This window comes from Canis lupus, chromosome 20 (genome assembly GCF_003254725.2).
Source record: "Canis lupus dingo isolate Sandy chromosome 20, ASM325472v2, whole genome shotgun sequence".
NCBI lineage: Eukaryota > Metazoa > Chordata > Mammalia > Carnivora > Canidae > Canis > Canis lupus.
This window is the reverse complement of record NC_064262.1, coordinates 4262180-4274326: the sequence shown is the minus strand read 5'-3', so window position 1 is coordinate 4274326 and position 12147 is coordinate 4262180. Positions and strand designations below refer to the sequence as shown.

General features: G+C 52.3%; 1 protein-coding gene across 2 annotated transcripts in view; it reads left to right on the top strand.

Annotated features, from left to right (window-relative positions):
* Positions 1-3587, top strand: part of WNT7A (Wnt family member 7A) — a 66876-nt gene extending 63289 nt beyond the window's left edge. For both annotated transcript variants that reach the window (XM_025448810.3, XM_049097710.1), the window contains exon 4: positions 1126-3587. In XM_025448810.3, the coding sequence (XP_025304595.1) occupies positions 1126-1605 (480 nt within the window). In that variant the 3' untranslated portion in view covers positions 1606-3587. The remainder of the gene's footprint in view (positions 1-1125) is intronic.
* The last annotated feature ends 8560 nt before the right edge of the window (positions 3588-12147 follow it).

Sequence of the window (12147 nt, the reverse complement as noted above, 5' to 3'; positions counted from 1 at the left end):
AGTAAGTTGCCCAAGGACACACAGCTGGTTCAGGTTAGATCTGGGGTTTAAATCCAAGGTCAGGTATCTTGTGCTTTTTGTTCCTCATACAGGGTGGCCTCTCAGTGCCATGGTGATGGGAGCTGGAGGGGAATTGGGATCTCAGAAGAGGCATTCCTTTGAGCCTTTAGGTTACAGAAAGCTGCCAGGGAAGGTTAAATCAGAGCCAGGTGTTCCTGGCCCCAGGGGTTCACTGTGCCTGGCAGATGTCATAAGTGGTCAAAGCAGATGACCTTTTAAATATATACTCGAGGTCAGGGATACAATATGGAGTGGTGGGGACTGCGGCAAATTGAGGAATGCCAGCCTGTGAAGGAGATGGTTGCTGGTTCAGCTCCAGGGCTTGCTGCCAGAGATTGTGGTGAGCAGGACAGCCATGCTAGCATTTGTGGCCAGCTTCCATGCCAGTCGGTCAGCGCTCAGCTGGACCCGAGTACCTTAAATGATTTGAATCTTGCCCTGGAGTTGCCAGGTGCCTTTTCTGTTTGCTGGAACCAACCAACCAACCAACCAACCCTGGAAGTCTCTATCTGCTGGTTTTTCTTTTTTCTTTCTTTCTTTTTCTTTTTAAAGATTTTATTTATTTATTCATGAGAGACACACAGAGAGAGGCAGAGACATAGGCAGAGGGAGAAGCAGGCTTCCTGTGGGGATCCTGATGTGGGACTCGATCCCAGGACCCCAGGATCACAACCTGAGCCCAAGACGACACTGAACCCGCTGAGCCACCCAGGTGCTCCTCTACTGGTTTTTCAATGTTGGTTCAAAAATGCTTTTAAGCCTGTGCAGGCCAAAGGGAACCCCTGTGTGCCCTGGACTGGCCTGACTGATCTCAGCATCTATCTCAGGACCAGATAGGAGCGGGACCGGGGGCCAGGAGAGCAAGTGGGTTCCAGGTAGAAGCATGGCACAAAGGCTAGAGGTGAGAGGGATTTGTGGCCTGACCACAAAGAATCACAAAAAGTCCTAGCTGGCTAGGTGGAGGTGGTGGGGGGTGGGGGGTGGGGGGCGTGGGCAGGGCGTGGGCTGCCGCAGGCCGCCACATGCAGTGACTTGCGCTGTGCTCTTCCCCGCTCACCCCTGCAGATCCTGGAGGAAAACATGAAGCTGGAGTGCAAGTGCCACGGTGTGTCCGGCTCGTGCACCACCAAGACGTGCTGGACCACACTGCCACAGTTCCGCGAGCTGGGCTACGTGCTCAAGGACAAGTACAACGAGGCCGTCCACGTGGAGCCGGTGCGCGCCAGCCGCAACAAGCGGCCCACCTTCCTGAAGATCAAGAAGCCGCTGTCCTACCGCAAGCCCATGGACACAGACCTGGTGTACATCGAGAAGTCGCCCAACTACTGCGAGGAGGACCCGGTGACGGGCAGCGTGGGCACGCAGGGCCGCGCCTGCAACAAGACGGCCCCGCAGGCCAGCGGCTGTGACCTCATGTGCTGCGGTCGCGGCTACAACACCCACCAGTACGCCCGCGTGTGGCAGTGCAACTGCAAGTTTCACTGGTGCTGTTATGTCAAGTGCAACACCTGCAGCGAGCGTACCGAGGTGTACACGTGCAAGTGAGCCTGAGACGACGGCGCCGCCCTAGGGCCAGGTGGGCGCCTCCAGCTGCGAGGCAGACTGCAGGAGGGACCGGACAGCTCCCGGGCTGCAGTCACCCTGGCAGGTCTCTTCAGGGGCCTCCACGGGGGGAATGCTGAGCTTGAGCTTGTCTTTTCTGCTATGGGGACACTTCTCCTGGGTTTTCTGCAGGCGCCCAAATGAAAGATCTCCCCAGAGCCCGGGACTGTTCTCGTCCGTAGCCACTGCTGCTCCACCCCGACCCCAGACAGCGCCCACCCAGGGCCCTCCTCGGCTGGAGCAGAGCCTTTCGCACCAGGAGCTCTGGACCCTGGGGCCTCAACATAGCAATATTTAACAATTTATTCTGATAAAAAATAATATTAATTTATTTAATTAAAAAGAATCCTTCCACCTCGTCGGGATCCGTTTTCTGCAATCAACGTGGACCGCTTGCTTTCCTTGTGGGATAATTTTGTCACTAGGACAAGGAGCCAAGTTGAACTGTACATAATTATCCTTGATGCAGATATTTCTACTAGTTGATTTTGCAGGTACTCCCCACCCTTGCAGCACTAGATGTTTAAGAGCAGACGTCCTTTATACATATATAGATATATATACACACACGTTTATATTTTTTTGCTGTTTGCTGCTACTTATCCAGAAATTTAAGATGATCCAGATTTGGAGACATCTCCCCAGTTATGATTCCCATCCTTTAGTCCTCCCCAGATCAAACTTAACACCAGTAGAGGAATCCAGTTTGGAATACAGAGAGAGAGGAAGGGTAATAATAAAACTCCCAGCAGTTTCCATCTTTTGGAAAGTGAGCCACTGGATAAGAGAGAATATTTTGTAAGAGACTATTTTTATATGAATATTTTATTTATATTGAGTCTGCCTGTATCATTCCGTGGCCTGTGCTTCTTCTTAATTCTGGTACTTGCTTTGGGGTAAGGAGGAGTGAGGCGTGGTCCCCATGGGGACCCTCACATAGCTGGGTTCTCGAGTTCTGTTAGCCAGGTGGGCAGAAGCGGCCCCTGGATGCCTGGGCTGGGGTGTCATCAATATTACCTGGGAAAGGAATCAGATCCCCAGCCAAGGCCTTTTGAGTAGGGTCACTGAGCTGTGACCTCGAGATGAGCCATGTGGTGGGCAGGCCCGTACCCTTGGCATTGGGTGACCATCACAGAGCTTGATGGTTCGCCACTCGGCAGAAACCAGCTCAGGGAGCCCGCTCCTCACTGGCACACCCCTGCCATTGCTGTGTGTCCCGAGAGGTGAGGCATAGTCTTCAGTTATGGGGCAGAAAAGTTGGGGTGAGGGGGTCCCGTGAGCAGCAGGGCTCAGCATGGCTTCCTGGATGTCGTGGTCTTAGGGCAGACAGGCAGAGAGGTGTGGACAAGGCCTCTCTGCTCTGGGTCCACCTGTATCCAGTGCCTGTCAACCTGGAAGGCTCTCCTCCAAGAGGCTGTGGGTGTTCTAATATGTGTCCGTTTGCATTTCTGTGTGCACGTGTGTGTATGTATGTGTGTATGACCTTGGGGAGTCTTGGGGTAGTCATGTGACTTTGCACCATCAAGTACCCTTGGGGGGCTGATGTGCCCACATTGTGTGTGCTCGTGCATATACTCATCTATGTGTGTGTCTCTCTCCATGTGCCTGAGAGATGCAGGGTGGTGTGTGTACATGTGGGTGTGTGCCTATGCATCTGCTGGTCCCCAGGTGTCTCTGCTTGCGGGTGAGGTGTGGTGTGAGGCAGACTATAGGGACCTTTGGCGATTGTGTTGAGCCACCAAGAGATGGCACCTCTGAACTCTGTGCCCACAGACACTGGTGAAACTCAGATACCTCTGAGACCACAGCCTGATGGCCCCATGCACTGGGCACTCCTCCGTGTCTAGGCTGTGTTGGACTCCCCAATGTCAGCACTGGGCCTAGATCACAGCATGGACAAATAAAATGGCTGGATGGTTGGTTGATTTCTTCCCTTGGACCATTTATTTCTTCTTTACTTGGGTGTCGGGATGGGTAGGGATGTGAAGGGCTGAGTGGATGGATGGGTAGCTGGTTGGATGGGTGAGTGGGTGGGTGGATAGGGGAGTAGATGGGTAGATGGGTGGATGGGTGAGTAGATGGGTGGATGGATGGATGGGGGGTGGGGGGTGGGCAGTTAGGTAGGAGAAAATATACAGAAGCTTCTTACAGATCCCATGTCACAGTTTATCTCTGCCTGAGAAAACCAGAGTCTACCATGAGCGAAGAGAGTTTCCAAGCCTATAGTCCCTCTGTTCCTGGCCTCATGGTGTCTAAGAATCAAGAAGGTTCTGACTAAGCCTCCCTAGATACCCTAGAAATCACCTCCATGTCCTTCCCTACTATGCAGATGGAGAGTATGTCTGACATGAGGGCAGCCAGGCCTTCGAGAAGAATATCTAGGTTGGCTGCCAGTGTGTCACCTGGCCCCTTAGCACAGTTAGTTTCCAACCCTGGGGCTGCTCCCTCTCTGAGGTCCCCAGCTCAGTTGGGCTCTGAATCTCAATTTCTCCATCTATAAAAGTAGGATAATAATTATGTCGCGAGGTCTTCCTCACACTGATGACTGTATGGCACTTTGAGTTGCAGAGCAATGGTTGAACAATAAATATTACTATTATCATGTATTACTATTCTTTCCATAATTATAAGATTCTTCAAACACAGCTTATGCTAAAAAATATTAGGCTCTGTGTTAGCAAAAAATATTAGCAAAATATTTCCCCCTCTTTGGTTTATTCCTAAAATGGCTTTTCAACAAAATGGACTTAAAAAGACCTAAATCTTAAGAGACTGAATCAAAATTTTACATAAAAATCTCCCACCTTTTTGGTATTTTGACAAATACCATGAGGATGGTGTAGGCTATAAGCTGAACTTGGCTTTTGGGCCACCAGCATGCAGCCTCTAATTTGAACCAAAGCTCCTGTTTTATCTTATTTTATTTTATTGTTTTTAGATTTTATTTATTTATTTGACAGAGGGGCGGGACAGAGAGAGAAAGAGAGAGAGAGAGCATTTGTGCACACAAGCAGGAGTGGCAGACGAAGAGGGAGAAGCAGGCTCTCCTCTAAGCAGGGAGCCTGATGTGATCTTGATACCAGGACCCTGGGATCATGACCCGAGCCAAAGGCAGATCCTTAACTGACTGAGCCACCCAGGTGCCCCCGAACCTCTCATTTTAGAGATGGAGAAACTGAAGCCCAGAGAGGGGTAAGGCTTTATGCAAGGCCACACAGCAAGTCTAGCAGAAAGAAGACCAAGCTGGGCCTTGTGCCTCCTGGGAAAGTCCTTTCACCAACAGTGGTGCACTCTAGCAGCAGTAAAGTAGTTTGGAGGCTGGTTTGGGAGGGATAAAGTTCCTGTTTGTTTTCAGACGTACATATGTGTGCATACATGTGTGGGCATGCACTCACACATCCTCTGGACTTAAGTTTAAGCCCAGTTCAAGGCTCCACAGGGCAGGGGCAGGGCCTTCCCAAGGACCCCAAGGGAATAGGCCTGCAGGGGGTGCCCTGGCAGCTGGCTAAGGGAAACCCAAGTCCTCCCATTCTCCCCTCCCCAGAGTCTCACCCTCCCCACCCCTGTCAGTTGCCCTGTCATCAGTCTTGAGTCTTGTTTTCCTTCACTCCTCCATCCATCATCATATCCCGTTGGTCTATGCCACAATATACCCAAACCTGACCACTCTCCGTGGGCACACCCAGCAGCCATTTGGTGGCAGAGTCTGGCTACGTTTGCGCCATGGCAGGGTCTTCTTCTCCCAGGTCATGTTGCTTGGGCATGTTTCAGCCTCTTTTGCAGTTGAGAGTGGCCAGGGGACTGGGCTCAGACCACGAAGTGGGGGTGACATGCTGCCTCCCAGCCCCTCAGCACCTCTCACGCTCTTTCCCTTCCAGTGTGTGACACAGCCACTCCGGGGCCCTAGGGTATGGGCAGTGGAACCACAAAAGGAAGGGCTCTCAATGGTCCCTGAATGGCCACTTGGAGGAGAGCGGCCTCCTGATCAGGAACACCGACAGCAAGATAAACACCTCTTGCCGTGGAAGCCACTGAGATTTTGAAGGTCATCTGTTAGGACACAGAGCCCCTCCCTCCCTAAGCTGTGGCTGGTGGCCTTCCTTCTGTGCCAGTTCCTGTCCTGCCTCCAGGCCTTTGCATATGTGGTTCCCTCTGACCTTTGCATGGCTGGATCTCTTTGGTTACTAAGACAACTCCAATGCCAATTCTTCAATGCCAACAACCCTGGCTTCCAGCACCCTTCATCCGCCCTTTTTGTTTCTTTGTGGCATTTGCCATGATATTAAACGGTCTTTCTCACTTACTAGAGGCTGTGCGATATAGCGGTTAAGAGTCTAGAGCCAGATGCCCAGTGCTCAACCTGCCTCTATTGCTTACTGCTGTGTGGTTTAGAGCAAGTAATATAACCCGTGCCTGTCTTTCCCCATTTGTAGAACAGGGGCAGTCGTAGAATCAGTGAGGTGTTGAACCAACACATGTAAACTGCAAAACACAACGCCTGGCATAGTGTAAGGGCTGAGGAGGTGTGAGGCTTGGGTATTAATATGTTTATTGAGTTTCGTGAGGGTAGGACTTCATGCGTCTTGGCTACCGCTAGGTCTCTGGTGCCCAGCACACAGTTGGGTTAATAAATCTTTGTTGAATAAGAATGACCAAAGACCTGGAGCCTGTTCCCAGATTCGCTGGGCCCCCACTTGGGCCCAGGCAGGGGGTGGGGGTGGTGGGCGCAGGCAGGCTTCTGGAGTTAAGGAGCCAGGGGACAGGAATTGGCACGTCCTGAGTGCCGCCTGCCTACTCGGGGCCAGATGGGAGTGCAGAGACAGATCAAGCTCTCTTGATGTGATCGCAGACACATCTGCTCCCTTGACAAGGTGGCCACTGGTTGCCGCAACGACACTCCTGGCCCCAGAAGAATGTGTTGGAGACAACGGGAGAACTCTGTAGCCATCTTTCAGCTTAGCCTCCAAGATGGTCAGCCACCCCCGACCCAGAGAAAGCGTCATGCCACATGCTCGTGTGCGTGCGCACGGACACACAGTCTCACACAGACACTGAGCGAGAGACCCAAGGGCCTGGCACGTGGCCAATGGAGGGACCAGGCACTCACAAAGGGGAAGTGCAGGCGCACATCTGCCATGACTGGAGCCCAGACGGACCTCATTGACAGGCTCTGTCACCCCCAGGGGTACAGGGTCACACTCACAAGATGTACACCCAGAGGCTGCTCACAGATTGAGCAACCTGACTTACCTGGAAGCTGGCTTGACCTTCACCATTCACCTTTAATCCTGGGCATCTGCTTGGCAGCAGGCCCTGTGTGTGTGTGTGTGTGTGTGTGTGTGTGTGTGTGTTGGGTGCAGGGGCAGGCCAGGAAGCAGGGGCATGCGAGCTGGAGGGCACTCAGGGCCATCTCCCTCAAGAGAACATACCCAGATGGGAGATCATGGAGTATGAAGAGAGAAATGACCCCTGAGGGCCAAGAGAGCACCCTCTGAGCTCTGGTCTGACCTCACAGAGAGGAGTGTGCCCGGGTGCAAAGCCCCTCTCTCCGTCCAGGACCCTGGACTCCAGTCTCAGCCCTGTCCCTCTTCCTGTGGACAGATTGGGCCAGGGAGGCCCTTCCACCGGCTGAGCTTCAGCGACTCCGCTGTAAAGTGCACGCTAATCCCAGGCAGGCCTCTTGCGGCCCTCAGAGCCCACGGTAGCTGTGACTAGCCACGGTGGCTGAGACCCCACCAGCACTGCCTCACAGCTGGCCTGCATTCTGTCCCCATCAGCAGGTGGCTCTGGGGCGGTGAGGGGCCTCTGCCGGAGATGGGTCCCAGAGGGGGATTCTCAACGTGTGGCCCGTGGACCTCTCCCAGGATTAGGAGATTAGAAGGTCATGACTATTTTTATGGCAATACTAACACACTTGCCTTTTTCACACTCGTGCACTCATAGGTATACAGTGGGCTTTTCTAAAGGCCAGATGACGGGTGCTAGCACAGGAGGCTGGATGCAGTGGCGGATGTGAGCCTCCAGCCGACTTCAATGAAGCCAAGCATGGAAGAAATGGGCAAAAATGTAAAACAAATGCCACTTTTCCCCACTGTTTTATTTTATTGGTTTTAAAACATAGAGCTATTTTCATTTAAAATATGTTATTTATGTAAACACAGTGGGCTCATTCTCATTTAAAATGAATACATGAATATTTACATTTTTTTCTCAGCTTCAATTTCTATTATTGTAACAATAGATAACCTCCCCCATCTCCAGACACACAAGAACAGCTCTGGATCTGCAATAATTTCTTTAAATGTTAAGGAGTCCTGACACCCCGACATTTGAGACCTGCTACCTTATATGCATGGCTAACAATCGATTATAGTTCCTCTGCTCACCCAATTTCAGTACATAATACAAATAGGGAGCATATATTGAGTCTGGACTGTGTGCCAGGCTGTATTCTAAGGGCTTTAGAAGGATCTCATGGAGTCCTCACGCCAGTCTCATGAGGTTGGTGCGATGAAGGTAGGAGAAAACACAGGCTGAGTTTCCAGCAATCTGATGGGTTATGGGGTTAGTTACATGGTGGGGTCAGGACCAAAACTCAGACAATCTGACTTGGGAGCTCCCTGCTACCTTCCGGACCCAGTCATTTCCTGCCCCTCCCTGTGCCTACCGTTGTCAGAGGACACACGAGATGCCCAGCTAACTCTGAATTTCAGATAAGCAACAATGGTAAGTTTAGTACAAGTATGTACCAAATATTACACGGGGCATACTTATCTAAGAAGAATTCATTGTTTATTTGAAATTCAAATTTAACTAGCATCCTATATTTTTATTTGCAAAATCTGATGACCCAAAATTTACCCGAGGCCTCTGGGAACCAAGGGCCCCCGCCTCCCAGACATCTGCCCCCACCCTCATCCCCACCCCCCGGGCAGCATGGCCCAGCCACTTTCTGGCTGTACACCCTGAGATAATGCCTTCCCTCTCTGGTCTGCATTATGATCCCTCTCCCCAGGGCAGAGATGAGGGGTGGGGGGAGCTGAGTTGTGATGATCTTGGGCACTTTTCATTCTGGTAACATTTGCTCTCAAATTCAGAGCCTGGGAAAGTCTTCTCAATAGCCACCTAACTGCTCTCTTCACCACCCCCATACACACCACCGCTCCCCCGGCATAGGGGAACATAGTCCATCAGGACTACTTTGAGAGGTGGTCCTAGAGCTGCTGCAGTCTGCTCACCCCACCTTCTGCTACCCCCCAAAGGCAGCCTATCTGCCTGTCTACCCCACTGCCCTGCACCCCTCCCCCATGGTGGCTGACCGGAGAGGACTATGTTCTGTGCAGCTTCCCCCTGACCCTCTCTGGTCTCCAACAAGGCATAGCTCGGATTTGCCACTCAGTAACAGGCTTTTGAACACCCCCAGGTCCTGGGGCTCCTGCCAGGACCAGTGACACCCATACTGCAGACAAGCAAACTGAGGCTCGGCTCCCAGGGCCTGTCATTTGGCACTTAGTTAGGCGCCAGGCTGCCCTCCTCTCCACAGGAATATCTTCTTTTGCCCTGCACAGCCTCCAGCCCACCTGCCAGCGCCCACCTGCTAGCCAGCACACCTGGACGGTGGCAGAGACGTGACTTGCAGCAGATACTCTGACACAGCTCTTGCTACTGGAAGGCAGCCAGGGCTGCAGATCCCTCAGAGACGTGGTGGTGCTAAATCAGAGAGCATGCCGGTGGACTTTTTCACTTAATATATAATTACTTCCTTGAGTTAGATCCTTTCTCTGCCAGCCTGGCCCTCTTCTCTGCTGTTTCACTTTCTTCCCCTTTGACCTCTGAGAGGATGATCGATTAATGTGGTTAAGCACCAACTATGGGCAAAGAAGGCATGGGGTGGCAGGAACTCCGGCGAAGTGCACTTAGGAGAGAGCCTGGCTTGCAGTTCAGGCAGGTGAGTCGTCAAAAGCGTAGGGCTGGGGTTCAGACACCGTGAACTGTGTGATCCTGGGCAAGGTGCTCAGCCCCTCAGGGCCTCAGCTTCCTCACCAGTTACTGAGTGTCAGTGTGTGGCAGGCCCTTTCCCAAACGCCTTACACACACTCTCTCGTGTAATCCCCACGATATGAATAGGCGGCTATTGGCCTTGGTATGAGTTGGCTAGGGCTGCCGGAACACAGCCTCCCAGGCTCAAGGCGCTTGAACAAGAGAAGCCGACTTCCTAACAGTTGTGGAGGCTGGAAGTCCACAATCAAAGCATGGGCTGGGCTGGTTCCTACTCAGGGCTGCGGGGCAGAGTCTGTTCCCAGCCTCTCTCTGCGCCTCATAGATGGCTGCTTTCTCCCTGAGCCTCTCCACATTGACTTCCCTCTATGTTCTCTGGGTCCAAGTGTCCCCTTTTGTAAGAACACCAGTCGTACTGGATTAGGGCCATCCACATGGCCTCCTTTCCATTTGATCACCCCTTTAAAGAACCTATCTCCAAATAAGGTCATGTTCTGAGGCCCTGGGTATTAGGACTCCAACACCTGAATTTGGGTGGGGGGAGACACAATTTGACCTATAACATCTGGTTCTAGGTAAGGACACTGAGGCAAGGAGTTTAAGTAACAGGTTCAAGATCACACATGCTTCAAAAGCTAGAAGTGGGATGCAAACCTCCGTTCCAGAGCCCACTACTCTGAAACCCTCGACAGCGTTGCCTGTTGGAAACTGAGCCAGGCATTCCTGCCTGATGGGGCTGTGCCAGGGATTACACAGCAGAGCCATGGAAAGTGTTTAGAACAGTGCCCTGCACAGAAAAAGTACCCAACAAATGTTAGCTGTTAATATCACGGTCTGCTGGGCCTGGATTCAAATCCTGCTCTGACCTCTTGTGTGTGTGACCTTGGGAGGGGCTTCACCTCTCTGGGCCTCCGTTTTGTCATCTGTGGAAGGTGTGGAGGATGACAATCCTTCCCTAGACATCCCAGCTAGCTTCCTGTGGGCTCCCAGATATCTTCTGAGTACATGCTGCCGGGCCCCTGGACAGCACTGCAACATAAACCTCTCCTCCTTCTGTGGGCGTTCTGGGTCCCCTCCAGGTCCGAGGCTCTCTGACCTCCATGTGGCCTCCCTTGGGGGCACGGTGAAGGGTCTGAGCTGGCAGGAGGGGAGGAGAACAGGGAGAGAAGAATCTAATTCAGGTGAGGAGGGTACGGAATTATTGGGGCTGTCCTCTTCTGGCCAGGATGGAGTCGCGGCGACCCATTTATCCTCCTGCCCAAAACCAACCAGACAGACAGAATACATGAAACAGTCGTTGTCAAGGCCCTGGATTTCAGGCCACAGAGGACAACGATCCCTACAAAACAGGGAACAAATGAAGTACGCTCTGTGGTTGCTCAGCTTGCTGCCTTGAGGGTTTCCAGGCTGGAGCCTCGGGAGGGGAGCTGCAGTGCTTAGAATTTGCTGGAGTCCACGGAGACGGAGGCAGCCGTGGCTGACCGCGCAGAGCCACAGGGGAGACAGTTGCCCAGATCTGCGGAGGGGCCTGAGGACCCCGCAGAGCAATCTGTTCCTGCACACAAGGACACTACTTGAGGCCAGGGGAGGACCCATCTGGAAGGGTTCAAGGTAAGGTCACCTGGTGTCACACAAGACTGGGAATAGGACCTCCTCCCACTAACAGGGTGGCGGGTGGGGCGTTCCAGAAGGCCTTGCCTCAGCAGTAGGGAATCATCAGCTGTACACCAATCACAGCTCCACACTCACCTACTAGATCATAAAAGCAAGACCTCAAAGGAAGCAAACTCTTTACAAGTGACATGACTGCATCTCTGAATAAAGCTTGAGAAGATTGACAGGAACACAAAAAGTATCCAGCACCCAAGAAGGTAAAACTCAACGTCTGCCCTATAATCAAAGATGACCCCAACGGTTGCTCCCTTCTCAGGTCTCACCACTGTGGTCTGGCCTCCCGGCTGTCTGGACCACGGGCCCCTCCTGGGCTCCTCTGGCCACTGTGCTTCTCTCTTACACACTAGAGAGTAGTTGCCTGTTTGCACCTGCCTCCCTCACCAGACGGGGAGAAACTCAAGGACAGAGACTGTCTGATCCTGCACCGAGGCTCCGGCAGGGCAGGCACTCTGTGGGCACTAAATAAATGCTTAGTGGATGGATGGATGGATGGATGGATGGATGGATGGATGGATGGTTAATTCCTTAATGATCTGGCCTTTCCTTTCTCCCCTGTTGGGTTCTGAAGCCTTCACAGTTAGGGATTATTTCATTCTGCTCTGTATGCCAAGAATTCAGCAGCACCTGCCCAGCCTGAGTAGGCCCCAATAAATAAATGTTTGTTGATTGAATAACAAAACAAGCCTTTGTGCATGCTGCTGCTTCTGTCTGGAATGCTCTTTCCCAAACATCCCCACGGCTCACCCCTGCACCTCCTACAAGTCCTCGCTCGAGAAGGCCTGACAACATAATTTAAGAGTGAAAGGGCCTTCT